General features: G+C 42.4%; 1 protein-coding gene across 1 annotated transcript in view; it reads left to right on the forward strand.

Moving 5' to 3' along the window:
• Lin9 (lin-9 DREAM MuvB core complex component) overlaps positions 1-17,122 on the forward strand; it is a 49,594-nt gene extending 32,472 nt beyond the window's left edge. Inside the window, exons 3-6 of the mRNA XM_045144110.1 lie at positions 6,746-6,871; positions 14,947-15,126; positions 15,428-15,525; positions 15,973-17,122. Coding sequence (XP_045000045.1) covers positions 6,746-6,871; positions 14,947-15,126; positions 15,428-15,525; positions 15,973-16,078 — 510 coding nt within the window. The 3' untranslated portion in view covers positions 16,079-17,122. The remainder of the gene's footprint in view (positions 1-6,745; positions 6,872-14,946; positions 15,127-15,427; positions 15,526-15,972) is intronic.

The following is a 17,122-nucleotide window of genomic DNA, read 5'->3' on the forward strand; positions in this document are numbered from 1 at the left end:
AAATAAGCTAAGTGAACAATTCAGTGTTTTTTTTAGTTTATACGTCACAGAGTTCTGCAGTTTTCACCACAAACAACTTTACAGATTTCCTGATCCCAGAAAAGCTGGTGCTTTTAACGACCCCACCCCTGTCTGCTAAACCCACTCCTCCGCCTCTAGCCAAACACTGGGCACTTTCTCTCTCTGTGGACTTGATATTGTGGACGCTTAACATAATTGGACTCCTCTTGGACATCTTTGACTTGATTCTTTTTTTGTAATATTTTTATTTGTGTTTTGCAAGAAAGAAAGATAGGCAGAGAGAGAGACTATGGGGGTGCGAGGGTCTCTGTCACTGCAAACAGATTCCAGACACAAGAACCGTTCTGTGCATCTGGCTTAACGTGGGAACTGGGGAATCAAACCCAGGCCATCAGGCTTTGCAAGCAAGCACATTTAACTGTTGAACCATCTCTCCAACCCTTGAATTTTCACGTACGTCTTAAAAGCCCATCCATGACATAACATTATAGCAATATTTTCTTTTCATGTTATAGTCAAATAATGTTAAATTATATGCATAGACATGTATCCATTTATTTTATTCTGGGGTTATGAAAATCTCTAAAATTGTTTGTCCTTGTCCATGATGTGACACATGTATACCCATACACAGATAAACAAATGAATAAATAAGGTGTGGTTCAGTAGTAGAGTACATACTTAGCATATACAAGGCCCATGGACTGACTGTAGATTATAGCACTGGAACAGCTATTTACTTGCAAGCAAATAGAGAATGGGCATTCCAGGGTCTCTTGCCATTACAAACGAACTCCAGATGTATGCACCACTTTGTGCATCTGGCTTTACTGCCCGCCCACTGTGAAACTATAGGCTATAGGAGATGTGACCTTAGAGAAAGAACTACTTATACTAAATAGAATATGGAATATAGAAACATCTGGGGAAATGACTTAGCACTTAAAGCACTTGTTTGCGAAGCCTGCCAGTTCGGGTTCAGTTCTCCAGTACCCAGTTAAAAGCAGGTCCAAAATGTGGTTCAGGCATCTGACAATTATTTGCAACAGCAAAAGACCTTGATGTGCATGTGTACCCACAGGCAAATAAATAAAATGAAATTTATATATATTGGATTTTCCCAGGTAGGGTTTCACTGTAGCAGTAGCCATAAAGAAAAAGAGGAGCTGGTGAGATGGCTCAACAGTTGAAGACACTTGATTGCAAAACCAGCCAGCCCAGGCTCAACTCCCCAACCACCTTCTTAAAGCCAAACCCCAAAATTGGCACATGCATCTGACATTCATTTGCAGTGTGAGAAGTATGTGTATATGTGCGTGCACATATATACACACACATGCAGTTACTTTTTTGTTTTTTGTTTTTTCGAGGTATGGTCTCACAGTATCCATGACTGACCTAGAATTCACTATGTAGTCTCAGGCTGGCCTTGAACTGACAGTAATCCTCCTACATCTACCTCCCTAGTGCTGGTATTAAAGAGGCGCATCACCATGCCCGGATCTGCAAATACTTTTTTTTTAAAAAGAAAAATACTATATTAAATTAAGCACCTTATCTGGATGTGGTGGCTCATGGGTGTAATCTCAGCACTTAGGAGGCTGAGGTAGGAGGCTTGCATGAGTTTGAGGCCAATGTAAGCTAGATGAGACCCTGCCTCATGTATGTATGTATGTATGTATCTATCTATCTGTCTGTCTATCTACCTACCTACCTACCTACCTACCTATCTATCTATCTCAACCGTGATGGTGCACAGCTTTAATCCCAGTATTTGGGAGGCAGAAGTAGAAGGATTGCTGTGAGTTTGAGGCCAGCCTATGATTGCAGAGTAAGTTCCAGATCATCCTGGGCTAGAGCAAGGCCCTACCTCAAATAAAATAAAATAAACAAACAATAAATAAGAATAAACAACAAGTTAAGTGCCTTGGCTGGGCGTGGTGGCTCACACCTTTTAGTCTCAGCACTCAGGTAGCTGAAGCAGGACGGTTTCCCTGAGTGTGAGGTTGAAGCCAGCCTGGGATAGAGTGACAGGCTGCCTCAAAAAGATAAATTAACCCAGCACTCAGGAGGCAGAGATAGGAGGATCACTGTGAGTTCAACGCCACCCTGAGACTCCATAGTGAATTCCAGGTCAGCCTGGGCTAGAGTGAGACCCTACCTTGAAACACCAAAAAAAAAGGGGGGGGGTGGCTAGAGAGATGGCTTAGTGGTTAAGGTGTTAAAATCAAGTATCTTTATTGATCAAAAGATACAACTATGAGAGACTTTTCAAAAAGCAAACCGCAGGGCTGGAGAGATGGCTTAGTGGTTAAGCGCTTGCCTATGAAACCTAAGGAACCCGGTTTGAGGCTCGATTCCCCAGGACCCACGTTAGCCAGATGCACAAGGGGCGCATGCATCTGGAGTTCATTTGCAGTGGCTGGAGGCCCTGGCGCACCCGTTCTCTCTCTCTCTCTCTCTCTCTCTCTCTCTCTCTCTCTCTCTCTCTCTCTCTCTCTCTCTCCCCCCCCTCTCTCCCTCCCTCCCTCCCTCCCTCTCTCTCTTAAATGAATAAATAAAAACTGAATAATTTTTAAAAAAAGCAAACCACAGAGTAGAAGAAAATACTTATAGCACAGGCAGCGGACTGAAAGCTTGTATCCACATAGTAAAAAGAACTATGACTCAATAAAAAGAAGATCTGCAGCCCAATAGAAAACAGCAAGAAAAATTTAACAGTCATTTTAATGAATTTTAATTTTAATACATTGAAAGTATTCAAATTACCCCAAAAATGTTTTAAAAGATTGGTAAGCTGGACATGGTGGCGCAATCCCAGCACTAGGGAAGCAGAGGTAGGAGGATTGCCATGAGTTCGAGGCCACCCTGAGACTCCATAGTGAATTCCAGATCAGCCTGGGCTAGAGTGAGACCCTACCTAAAAAAATAATAAATAAAAAAAATAAAAAATAAAAATAAAAAGATATACATTGGCAATCCCAGCACTCAGGAGGCAGAGGAAGGAGGATCACTAGGACCTTGAGGCCACCCAGAAATTATATAGTGAATTCCAGGTCAGCCTGGGCTAGAGTGAGACCCTATCTCAAACCCCCCCCACCACCAGAAAAAAAAAAACAAAACACTGATAATTGAAGTAATTGGGAAGTGGAGGAAGGAGGATCAAAAGCTAGCTTGGGGTCTGGAGAGAAATGGTTTTGCAGTTAAGGCACTTGTTTGCAAAGCCTAAGGACCTGAGTTCAGTTCCCTAGTACCCACATAAAGCCAGATGCACAAGATGGTGCATTTGTCTGGAGTTTGTTTGCAATGGCTGGGGGCCCTAGTGTACCAATTCTCTATCTGCTTCCTCCCCCAGTAAATAAATTTTAAAAGCCAACTTGTGCTACATAGTAAGACTTTTTAAAAAAAAATTGTTTATTTTTATTTATTTATTTGTGAGCAACAGAGAGAGAGAGAAAGAATGGGCGCGCCAGGGCCTCCAAGCCACAAACTCCAGACATGTGTGCCCCCTTGTACATCTGGCTAACATGGGTCCTGGGGAATCAAGCCCCAAACCAGGGTCCTTAGGCTTCATAGGCAAGCGCTTAACCACTAAGCCATCTCTCCAGCCCAGTAAGACTTGTTTTGTTTTGTTTTTCAAGGTAGGGTCTCACTCTAGCCCAGGCTGGTTTTACGCTCACTCTGTAGTCCCAGGCTGGCTTTGAATTCACAGCAATTCTACCTCGGCCCCCCCCTGTGCTGAGATTAAAGGTGTACACCACCACACCCAGAGAGACTGTTGTTTTAAAGTTTAACTGGGCTGGAGAGGTGGCTCAGCTGTTAAGGCATCTGCCTAGAAAGCCTAATGCCCCGGGTTTGAATCCCCAGCACCCATGTAAGGTGAGATGCACGAAGAGTGCATGCATCTGGAGTTCCTTTGCAGTGGCTGGAGGCCCTGATGTACCCTTTCTCTCAGTCTGTCTCTCTCCCACTCTCCCATCTCACTCTCTGCTTGCAAATAAATTTTTTTTTTTTTTTTAGTTGGGCATTCTGACGCATACCTTTAATCCCAGCACTCAGGAGGCAGAGGTAGGAGGATCGCCGTGAGTTCGAGGCAACCCTGAGACTACATAGTAAATTCCAGGACAGCCTGGGCTAGAGTGAGACCCTATCTCAAAAAACAAAGCAACAACAACAACAAAAAAGTTTTAAAGGCTCTACTAGCCTGGCATGGTGGCACATGCCTTTAATTCCAGAGTCTCATGCTAGCTCAGGCTGGCCTCAAACTCAGGGGTGATCCTCCTGTTTCAGCCTCCCAAGTGCTGGGATCACGGGCATGAGCCACCCCACACTGACTTTTCCTTTGTTCTTAGGGAATTTTTTTTATGGTTCATTAGTCACATCTCTACTATCTAACATCTTAACTATCTCCCAGCTTTATCCAAAGGGGTGAACCCCTTTGTATTATCTAAATAACATACAAAATGCTACAGTCAGTAGATGCTGACCAAGGCTTTGACACGCACGCTGAAGAATGGTACTGAGCCTTTAATGACTGGTTTGTTGTTTCTAGGTAGGGTCTCACTCCAGCCCAGGCTGACCTGGAATTCACTATGTAGTCTCAGGGTGACCTTAAACTCATGGCAGTCCACTTTCCTCTGCCTCCCAAGTGCTGGGATTAAAAGCATGAGCGACCACGCCCAGCTTTAATGGCTGACTTTATTTTATTTTTTAATATTTCATTTTATTTTATTTGAGGGGGGAGAGAGAGAAAGGCAGATAGAAAGAGAATGGGCACGCTAGGAACTCCAGGTGCATGCGCCCCCTTGTGCATCTGGATAATGTGGGTCCTGGGTAATCGAGCCTTGAACTGGGGTCCTTGGGCTTCACAGGCAAGCGCTTAACCACTAAGCCATCTCTCTAGCCCTTGTTTTGTTTTTTAGAAGCAGGGTCTCACACTATCCCAGGCTGGCCTTGAACTCACAAGTCCTCCTACCTAAGTCTCTAGTGCTAGGATTAAAGGCATGAGCCAGCATACCTATCTCTAATGGCTGGTTTTAATTAACTTTTTGGTCTGCTAAAACAATATACCTTATACTCAAGGAGAAATTTGTCAAAATTCTAGTGATAGTCAGTATGCACTGTATCCTTAGGAGCTCCCAGTTCCCAAGCAAATGAAGTTAAGTTCAGCAGTCCTATTTATCCTTGCATTCTCTTTTCTAAATTATGTATTTATTTGAGAGAGAGAGAGGGAAAAGTCACATAGATAGAAGGCATGCCAGGTCCTCTAGCCACTGCAAACCAGCTCCAAATGCATGTGCCACTTTGTGCATCTAGCTTTTACGTGGGCACTGGAGAATTGAACCTGGGTCCTTTGGCTTTGTTAATAAGTACCTTAACCACTAAGCCATCTCTCTAGCCCTTATCCTTGCATTCTTATAACATGCAGATCTTGGATAGTGGCCTTGACCCTACAGAAATTAAGGCTTACAAAGGGGAATTCAGGAAGCCCCAGTGGTGAGCTAAAGTAGGATGTCCTGCATGTGACCCTCCCCTTCCCCACTTCCCTGCTGCCGATCCACAGTGACAGAGCCTGTGCACGGGGAGACCGAGGACAACCTCAGGTGTGCTTCCTCGGGAACAGTGCCACCTTTTTTTCTTAATCTGTCATGGTGTTTATTTTTATTTTTTAACTTTTTTTTTTTTTTTTTCAAGGTAGAGTCTCACTCTAGCTCAGGCCGACCTGGAATTCAGTCTCAGGGTGGCCTTGAACTCATGGTGATCCCTACCTCTGCCTTCCAAGTGCTGGGATTAAAGGTGTGTGCCACCATGCCCAGCTATTTCTTAACTTTTATTCATTCATTTATTTATTTTTAATTTATTTGACAGAAAGAGGCAAATAGAGAGGGAGAGAGAATGGGCACACCAGGGCCTTTGGCCACTGCAAATGAATTCCAGATGCATGTACCACCTTGTGCATCTGGCTTATGTCAATCCTGGGGAATTGAACCTGAGTCCATTGGCTTTGCAGGCAAGCACCTTAACCTCTAAGCCATCTCTCCAGCCCCTATTTTTTAACTTGTTATTATTTTTTTAAAAGTTTATTTTCATTTTCATAATTTTATTTATTTTTTGAGAGAGAAAGACAAAGAAAGAAGCAGGGGGAAAGAGAGAGAAAAAATGAGGATGGGTGTGCCAGGGCCTCCAGCCACTGCAAATGAACTCCAGATGCATGCGCCACCTTGTGCATTTGGCTTATGTGAGTCCTGGAGAATCAAATGTGGGTCCTTAGGCTTTGCAGGCAAGTGCCTTAACTGATAAGCCATCTCTCCAGCCCATTTTTTTTTTAAGTTTTTATTGACAACTTTTATACATATAGATAATATACCATGACCATAATTCCCTCCACCACCCTCTTTTTTTTGTTGTTGTTTGTTTGTTTGAGGTAGGGTCTCACTCTAGTCCATGCTGGAATTGACTATGTAGTCTCAGGCTGGCCTCAAACTCATGGTTATCTTCCTACCTCTGCCTCCCGAGTGCTGAAATTAAAGACATGCGCCACCTCACCCTGCTATGCCTGGCATTTTTTACATGGGTTTTGGGGATCAAATTCAACTCCTCTTGCTTGCAAGGCACACACTTTAACAATGGAACTGACTCCCCAGCCCTTAGATATCTTTTAGGCAACTGAAATTGCATTTCTAACAAAACCTTACTGACATCTGATTTTTTTTCTCTCTCTCAGAAATCATATTCCATGCCCATTGGAATTGAATTTCAGCGAAGATATGCAACAATTGTTCTAGAACTTGAACAGCTGAACAAAGACCTAAATAAAGTTTTGCATAAAGTGCAACAGTACTGCTATGAGGTAAGTGATTTGTATAAATTTCCCTCTGTTTTTATTTGAAGCCTAGTAACTCTTACTTTCGCATTTTAGAAAACCAATAAACCAGCCAGGTGTGGTGGTGCACACCTTTAATCCCAGCACTCAGTAGGCAGAGTTAGGAGGATCACTGTGAGTTGGAGGTCAGCCCAAGACTACATAGTGAATTTCAGATCAGCCTGGGCTAGAGCAAGTCTCTTCCTCCAAAAGAATAACAATAATAATAAACCCACAAAAAAAGAAAAAGGAAAAGAAAATCAATAAACCAGTGTCATTATAAGGTCCTTTAATAGGATCATATTTTGTCTACTTTTTCACTCCTCATAGCTCCACTGTTAAAGAGTGATTTGTTATACAGTAAGCTATTTGCAGTTACCAAATTATAAACGGTATCGCTCTATAAAAAAGATAAAAAGGTCTGGGGAAATGACTTAGCAGTTAAGGCGTTTGCCTGTGAAGCCTAGGGATCCCAGTTCGATTCCCCAGGACCCACATAAGCCAAATGCACAAGGGGCCGCATGTATCTGGAGTTCATTTGCAGTGCCTAGAGGCTCTGGCATGCCCATTCTCTTTCTATCTGCCTCTCAAATAAATAAATAAACTTTTAAAAAGGAAAGAAAAAGAGAAAGATAAAAGCTGGGCTGGAGAGATGGCTTAGCAGTTAAGGTGCCTGTCTGCAAAGCCTAAGGAGTCCTGCTGGAGTTCTCCAGATCCCACATAACCAGCAACAGTGAAACAAGTATGCAATGTCGCTCATACCCACAAGGGGGCGCACGTCTGGAGTTCATTCACAGTGGCTGAAAGGCCCTGTCACGCCCCTATTCTCTCTCCCCACCCCCTTTCACTCTCTGTGTCTGTCTCTGGGTTGGGGGAACTGGTCATGGTGGGACACACCTTTAATCCTAGCACTCGGGAGGTAGAGGTCGGAGGATCACTGTGAGTTCAAAGCCAGTCTGGAACTACAGAGTTGGACTAAAGGTGCGTGCCAATTCCACCCAGCTATAGCACTTTTTTATTTTATTTTTTGGTTTTTCTTTTCTTTTTTTGAGGTCTTTGCATTCTTTTTTATTTTATTTTATTTTGGGGGGCCGAGAACGAGGTAGATAAGAGAGAATGGGTATGCCAGGGCTTTCAGCCACTGCAAACAAACTCCAGATGCCTGCACAACCTTGTGCATCTGATTTACATGGGTCCTAGGGAATCGAACTTGGATCCTTTGACTTCGCAGACAAATGCCTTAATTTCTTAGCCATCCCTCTAGGTACTGGGTAAAGGCGTGTGCCACCATGCCTGGCTTTTATTTTTATTTTTAATTTATTCATTAATTAGTGGCAGAGAAGAAGAGAGTATGTGAGAATGGGCACACCGGGGCCTCTACCACAGCATACAAACTCCAGACGCATGCGCCACCATGTTGCATCTGGCTTACGTGCGACCTTTGTAGGCATGTGCCTTAACCAGTAAGCCATTTCTCCAGTCCAAGTTCTTGCTCTCTAGCCCAGGTTGACCTGAAATTCTCTGTGTAGTCTCAGGGTGGCCTGGAACTCACAGCGATCCACCTTTCTCTGCCTCCCGAGTGCTGGGGTCAAAGGCATGCGCCACCATGCTCAGCTCCAGCTATTACATTTTGATGGTGTTTTATTTTGTTTCTTGAGACAGAATCGTTCTGCATAGCCCAGGCTGGCCTTGAATTACAGGCAAGTGTCACCGTTCCTGGCAACATAATGATTTTTCATTCCTTAATTCCACTACCCCAAAGACTACATTTTAGTTTACTGCCCCTGGTCTTAAAAAAAATTTTATATACAAGCTTTGAGCCAGGGGGATAGCTCAGTTAGTAAAGTGCTTGCCTAGCATGCATAAAGTCATGTTTTTTGTTTGTTTGTTTGTTTGTTTTCAAGCAGAGAGATACAAAAGAAGAGAGAGAGAATTGGTGCACCAGGGCCTACAGCCACTGAAAACAAACTCCAGATTCCAGATGCATGTGACACTTTGTGCATCTGGCTTTACATGCATACTAGGGAATTGAACCCAGGTCATTAGGCTTTGCAGGCAAGCACCTTAACTGCTAAGCCATCTCTCCAGCCCAAGCCGTGGGTTTTGTCCCAAGAATCACCGTATCAGTCAGGCATGACTATAATCCCAGCACTCATGAGGTCAGGAGAGTCAGAAGTTCATGGTCATCCTCAGCTATATGGCAAATTCAAGGTCAGCCTGGGACATGGGACCATATCTCAAAAAACAAAGCCCACATTACATAACTTTTTCTCAGCTATTTATGATCATACTGTGTATGTAATTTTGTTTCTTCCTCTTTTAAACTTTACATTATAGCTGTCAATTCTTGGATTATAGATAGACACAAAATTATTTGGGATTTATTATTCACATGTGATTATATTTCTAAGGGTAATTCAGCAATCACCTAAAATTTGGAGTTTTTACTATTGAATAAAACATTATTGCAATGAGTTTAGAATGTTCCTGTTTTTGTATTCTGTGAGGTTGTTTCTAGTAAAGCCACCTTTACTTGTGATAGAAAATTTTAAACACTTGGCTTTTTGTCCTAATAACCTAATGGTAAGTCCCAGAAATAATCTGCATAGGTGATTATATCTATCCACTTGAACGCAGCTAAGGGGATAGGCTGTGCTGGCCTATGCTCATTGTTTTAGCCATCTATTATCTGTGTGTGGCAGGGGGCTAGTGATAGAACCCAGGACCTGGGCTGGAGAAGTGGCTTGGCCATTAAGGCACTTACTTGCCTACAAAGCCTAAGGACCCAGGTTCAACTCCCCACTGCCCACGTAAAGCTAGATGCACAAGATAGCATGTGTTTGGAGTTTGTTGGCAGTGGCTAGAGGCCCTGGCATACCCATTCATGTTCTCTCTCTCTCCCTCCCTTTTTCCCTCCCTCTCTCAAATAAACAAATACATAATGAAATATTTAGAACCCAGTGCCTGCATATTCTAGGCTAGTGCTCTACCACTTGAGCTACATCTCCAGCCTTTGGTTTTAATGAGCCAGTCTTGCTACATGTGCTCTAGGATGGCCTTGAACTCTCAATGTTTCTGCTTTGGCTTCCCAAGTACTGGCTTTTACAGGCATATGCCAACATGCCCAGCTACGTTATCAGTTATTTGTAGCTGTCTGTCATGTATCTATGTATATATATTCCTCAACTAATAACTGTCCAGAAAAGATGTGGCCATATGATCCAGGAGGACAGCCACAACACAACACATGTGGCCGGGCTCCACAGTCTTGTTTTGCAGTTCCAAGGCCATTTTGTGATGGGTTGCTTGCCTGATGTGAAATGAGAATTTTCACAAAACTTTATTTGTCTTTTTTGTTTTTTGAGGTAAGGTCTCACTCTAGCTCAAGCTGACCTGGAATTTACTCTGTAGTCTCAGGGTGGCCTTGAACTCATGGCGATCCTCCTACCTCTGCCTCCTAAGTGCTGGGATTAAAGGTGTGCACTGCCACGCCCGGCTCATAAAGCTCTTTTTTTTTTAAATTTTTTTTTGTGTTTTTTTTTTTTTAATACTGTAACAGACAGCTTCAGGTTCACTTAGATGAACTTTCAGACCAGGCACAGCTATGGAGGAAGGGATTTATTGAAGCTTACAGATCCAGGGGAAGTTCCATAATAGCAGAAGAAGCTGGCCTGCCTTCACAGGCCCAAGCAGAGAGAGAGAGAAGCACAAGCCTAAAGGTCAAAAGCCACAGCACACTTTAGGAACTCCTGCTAGGCACACTTTGCATGTCTTTAGATTGAAATGGAAACCCACCACCACACCTTAAGATCACCCAGTAACATTGCCTCCAGCCAGGTAGCCAGTAGATGCAAACTACAAACAATAAAGAACTGACTATATTGGGGGCCATCTATTCTATTCAAACCACCACAAATATTTAATTTTATTTATTTATTTATTTGACAGAGAAAGAGAGAGGGAAGAAGGGAGGGAGGGAGAGAGAGAGAGAGAGAGAGAGAAAGATTGAGAATGGGCTTGCCAGGGTCTCCAACCAGTGCAAATAAGCTCCAGACACATGTACCCCTTGTGCATCAGGTTAACATGGGTCTGGGGAATCAAACTTGAGTCCTTTGGCTTTGCAGGCAAATGCCTTAACTGCTAAGCCATCCCTCCAGCCCATAAAGCTCTTTTTATTTTAATATTTTGTGTATGTTTCTCACAAGGTAGGAGTCTTGCTCTAGCCCAGGCTGACCTGGAATTCACTATATAGTCTCAGGGTGGCCTTGAACTCATGGTGATCCTCCTATTACCCCTGCCTCCTGAGTACTGGGATTAAAGGCATGCACCACCACGCACAGAAAAAAATATATATTATTCATTTATTTACAAGCACAGAGGCATGCTCAGGCCTCCTGCTGCTATAAAGATTAATGCACTACCAAGATCATTTGGTTTTATGTGGGTGCTGGGGGTTTGAACCCAACATGGCAGGGTTTTTGCAAGCAATCACATTTTATTTGTTTCTGTTTTATTTTTATTAATATTATTATTAACAACTTCCATGATTATCAACAATATCCCATGGTAATGCCCTCCCTTCCCCAACTTTCCCCTTTGAAAGTCCACTCTCCATCATATCCCCCCCCCCCCTCAGTCTCTTTTATTTTGATGTCATGATCTTTTCCTCCTCTTATGATGGTCTTGTGTAGGTAGTATCAGGCACTGTGAGGTCATGGATATCCAGGCCATTTTGTGTCTGGAGGAGCACGTTGTAAGGAGTCCTACCCTTCCTTTGGCTCTTATATTCTTTCCACCACCTCTTCTGCAATAGACCCTGAGCCTTGGAAGGTGTGATAGAGATATTGCAGTACTGAGCACTCCGGTCACTTCTTTCCAGCACCATGATGCCTTCTGAGTCATCCCAAGGTCACTGCCATCTGAAAAGAGAAGGTGCCCAACCTAAAGTGAGAGTAGTATTAATATAAGATATGAATATTAAGAGAAGTGCTTACTGGGCAGTTTGATGAGCATAGTATATACATTTATCCAGACATCAGCAGATGTTACACCCCTAGGGCTCATGACTACGCCTGTTTTAAGTTTTCAGTATCAGGGATGTATTCCCTCCCATGGAGCGGGCCTCCAGTCCAATTGGAGGGCAGTTGGTTTCCACCATGACAGACGTGCCACTATTGCACCTGTTGGCTCATTTGGCCTGGCTGGCAAAATAAAAGGCTTGCAGTGTACTTTTTAAAAATTATTTTGTTTCTTTATTTTGTTTTGTTTTGTTTTTTGAGGTAGTATCTCTCTCTAGCTGGGGCTGACCAGGAATTCCTTACAGTCTCAGGTTGACCTTAAACTCACAGCAATCCTCTACCTATGTCTCCCCAGTGCTGGGATTAAAGACATGTGCCACAGTGCCCCAGTCAAACAAGCACTTTTTATTTTATTTTATTTTGGTTTTGGGGTTTTTATTTTTTAGTGTTTTGAGGTAGGGTCTCACTCTAGCCCAGGCTGACCTGGAATTCACTCTGTAGGCTCAGGGTAGTCTTAAACTCATGGCAATCTTCCTACATCTGCCTCCCAAGTGCTGGGATTAAAAGCATCCATCACCATGCCTGGCTTTTTTGTTTGTTTGGGGTTTTGTTGTTGTTGTTTTTGGAGTAGGGTCTCACTCTGGTCCAGGCTAACCTGGAATTCACAGCCTTCTCTGCCTCCCAAGTGCTGGAATTAAAAGCATGTGCCACCACACTCGGGTCTTCAAGCAAACACTATTTATTTATTTGTTTGTTTGTTTGTTTGTTTATGAGAAAGAGGGAGAGAGAGAGAAAATGGGCGCACCACGGCATTTAGCCACTGCAAACGACCTTATGCATCTGCCCTATGTGGATCCTGAGGAAGCTAAGCCATCTCTCCAGCAAACACTTTAACTACTGAACCAACTCCTCAGCCTTCACAAAGCTCTTATGGAAGTACAATATTGATTTTACAAAATAATAAATCAGGGCTAGAGAGATGGCTTAGCGGTTAAGCACTTGCCTGTGAAGCCTCAGTTCAAGGCTCAATTCCCTAGGATCCACGTTAGCCACATGAACAAGGGTGTACATGCATCTGGAGTTCGTTTGCAGCGGCTGGAGGCCCTGGCGCGCCCATTCCATCTGTGGCTCTCAAATATATAAATAATTTTTTTTGTAAAAAAGGCATGTGCCACCACGCCTAAAATAATAATAATAATAATAATAATAATAATAATAAATCAAAGAGAACACTATGACTAAGCTGTTTTATATCTGAGGTGTTTACAAATAGGTGTACATGTATCTACCAAAAGACATATACTAGAATGACGAGTATCTTCACCCAAAATTAGAACCTTTGCAGTTACCCACCAGTACAGTGGTTCAATAAGTGTGGTTTCATTGCATTGTGGAATACTTACTCCCTAGCAGTGAGAATGAGGGAACTCAACTTCCATGCAATTGTGGATGCATCTCATTAACATAGTACTGGATCGAGGCAGACAAAAAAGATTGAATAATGTATATTTCTACCTGTGCAAAGCTCATGAGCCAGCACAAGCTCACCTATGACATTAGAAGACAAGGTAGTGGCTTCTCTTGCACAGCAGCCCTGAAAGTTGCTAGCTGTTAATTGCTGACTTCTCATTCATGTTGAATTTTTAAAAACACATTAACCTTGCTGGGTGTAGTGACACCTTTAATTCCAGCACTCAGAACACAGAGGTAGGAAGATCACTATGAGTTCAAAGCCACCCTGAGACTACATAATAAATTCCAGGTCAGCCTGGGCTAGCGCAAGGCCCTACCTTGAAATACCCAAAAACTCATTAACCTTCATTCTTTATTATTTGCATATCTTTATGTATTTATGTAGTTTAAGCTTAAATTTGTAGGGGGGGTTGAAGTAGGGTCTCGCTGTAGTCCAACCTGACCTGAAGTTCATTGTAGTCTCAGGCGGCCTCAAACTCACCACAATCCTTCTACCTAGTGTTGCAGTCAGCTTCACGTTGCTGGCAGAAAACACTTGACCAGGAGCAGCTTGTGGGAGGAACAGGTTTATTTTGGTTTACAGACTCAAGGGGAACCTCCATGATGGCAGGGGAAAACGATGGCATGACAGAGAGTGGGCATCACCTCCTGGCTATCATCAGGTGAACAACAGCAGCAAGAGAGTGTGCCAAACACTGGCACGGGGAAGCTGGCTGTAGCAGCCATAAGCTCTTTCCCAACAATACATCACTTCCAGGACGTTCCCAATTCCCAAATTGCTACCAGCTGGGGACCAAACTTGCAAAACACATAAGTTTATGGGGGACACCTGAATCAGACCACCAAATTCCACCCCTGACCCCCATAAACTGATAACCATACATGATATAAAATAAAATACAATGCATTCAATCCAACTTTAAAAGTCTCCATAGTTTTTATTAATCCTAATGTTCAAATATCCCCATAATCCAGGGTCTTTTAGCTGTACTGTAATGCCAAAAATAAATAAATAAATAAAATATTGGTACAGAATAAACATTCACACTGCAAAAGATGGCATTGGGCATAGCAAAGAAACACAAGATTTAAAACAAACAGGGCAAACATCAAACTCTGTAGCTCTAAGTGCTGGGATTAAAGGTGTATACCACCACTCTTAGCTATTTTTTGTTTCCCAAGGTAGGGTCCCGCTATAGCCCAGGCTGACCTGGAATTCACCCTGGAGTCCCAAGCGGGCCTTGAACTCATGGTAATCCTCCTCCCTCTGCCTCCTGAGTGCTGGGATTAAAAGCATGTACCACCATATCCGGTAAGAGTTCCTTATTCTGAGTTAGGTGTGCTGGCCTTCTTCTGTTATCCCAGCACTCAGGAGGCTGAGGCAGGAGGATTCCATAAGTTTCAAGCAAGCCTAGGCTATCTAGTGAGCTTCTTGGCCAGCCTAGACTACAGAATGAGACTATATATCAACGAACATGCCAAAAAACTAAAAGCCAGACACAGTACACACAGGTACAGCCACAGCCTTCTCTCTCAGTTTGCCTCTCCTATTTTGATCCTCTGTATATTTAGCTTGCACCCGACCAGGGACTGCAGCCTGCAGATCAGCCAACAGACATGAGACGGAGGTGTGAGGAGGAAGCCCAGGAAATCGTCCGCCACGCCAATTCCTCAACAGGACAGCCCTGTGTGGAAAATGAAAACCTGACAGACTTAATTTCTAGGCTTACAGCTATTTTATTACAAATTAAGGTAAATTTCAGAGAAAATGTTTTCTTGATTCTTATAGTAAGAAAACTATACAGCCGGGCATGGTGGCACATGCCTTTAATCCCAGTACTTGGGAGGCAAAGGTAGGAGGATCACCATGAGTTCAAGGCCACCCTGAGAATACAGAATGAATTCCAGGTCAGTCTGTGCTAGAGTGAGACCCTACCTCAAAAAAAAAAAAAAAAAAAAAAAAACATTTTTTTAAAAAAAGAAGAAAAATATACAGACTGGTTTGCTATTTCATATCAATATTTAAGTCATTAATTAATTTTTTTTCTTTTAGTGTCTAGCAGAGGGAGGAGACCTGAATTCCTTTGAATTCAAGTCACTTACAGACTCATTAAATGACATCAAGAGTACAATAGATGCTTCTAATATCAGGTAACTCACCAGATATACTCTTATTATTTTCTGCTAAATTCAAAGGGATTTTGAGTTTTAAGAATTGTACCTATTTGGAAAGTACTTACATGTTTTTATCCATGAAGTGCATTTTATTTTTTTTTTCTCTTTTAAATTTTTATTAGCATTTTCCATGATTATAAAAAAATATCCCGTGGTAATTCCCTCCCTCCCCCCCCCATTTTCCCCTTTGAAATTCCATTCTCCTCATGAAGTGCATTTTAAAAGAGTTTCAGTTATATCCATTCTATACCCCTGGCACTCTGTTGCTTTTTTAAAGCATATTTTTCCAGCACCACTGAAATAGATTATCCTAGCTGTTTCCTAACTAAAATTCAGCCCTTCCCATTTATAAACAACAAGAAAAACATGTTTTTCTAACTTTTGTGAATGAAAATAATTGACTGTATTTCTTTCTTTCTTTAGTTGCTTTCAGAATAACGTAGAGATTCATGTTGCACACATCCAGAGTGGCTTGAGCCAGATGGGAAACTTACATGCCTTTGCTGCCAACAACACTAACAGAGACTGAGCAGGAGACCTGGGGCCCAGCCGCACACACAGTGCATTGGTCTGAGGAGTTCTTTTCCTTTCCTAGGCTTCCAACACCACATAACCCACCTGCTGGGAGCGAGGAAATGCACATCTCCAGATGAGGCATCTTAATACACCATGCTGCTGCTTAACCAGCACTGCTCACCAGCATATCTTTTTCTTTTATTACCCAAATGCAGTAACATTGCTTATTACACGTTTATTGGCAAATACTTTTAAACTGACGATATCTGAACAGATTTCATGGAGGAACATGTTGGCCATTTCTTAAATGATGAAATCAGCCGGAGCACATGTGAATGACACTGCAGCGGAGAGCGTGGACAGCCGTGGCCTGGGTGCGTGGTGGTGGCCGTGTGGAGAGGTCACCGCGGGGCCGCAGCGGCCTCGTTCTTCAGAGTGTTCCACCGTGAGCACGGGAGGCCTAGTCCTGAGGAAGCCACTGGAATGTAGATGGGAAATACGGACTTTACAAGTATATGTGACATATACTTGCGACGTGACATGTTCTATAGATCAATTTATAATAAATATTTTAATTTATCATAATTTATAAAAGCTTTGTTGTTTGTCTGTTGAAAGAAAATGAAGGAGCAGGAAAAAACTTTACTGCAAAATGCTAAATTTCAGCAAGTGGATTTGGCATGCCTTTCCCGTCGATTCAGGGCAAAAGTGCTATAGTTGTGAGATTTATTAAAAAAAGAGTGATAACACACTATTTTCATATTTTTGTTTATTTGCACAACTTAAAACCAGATTACTGGTAAAAACCCAACAGTACACAATTTTTAAAGTAAAAATATTTTATAAGGAGAGCATATAAATAGCCAGTGTTGTGAAACACATAAGAAAGGTTTGGTTTTGGTGTTTTTGTTTTGTTTTTCTCATTTAAGAAAAACCCTGCCTAAAATAATCTTGTAAAAAATATGTATTTCAAATATTTTTTGTTTTAATATAGAATATTATAAGGCCAAAATATAATAAAATGTTTTCAGATTTGGAGTTTAAGATATAGCTATAG

Source organism: Jaculus jaculus, chromosome 1 (genome assembly GCF_020740685.1).
Source record: "Jaculus jaculus isolate mJacJac1 chromosome 1, mJacJac1.mat.Y.cur, whole genome shotgun sequence".
In the NCBI taxonomy this organism is placed as follows: domain Eukaryota; kingdom Metazoa; phylum Chordata; class Mammalia; order Rodentia; family Dipodidae; genus Jaculus; species Jaculus jaculus.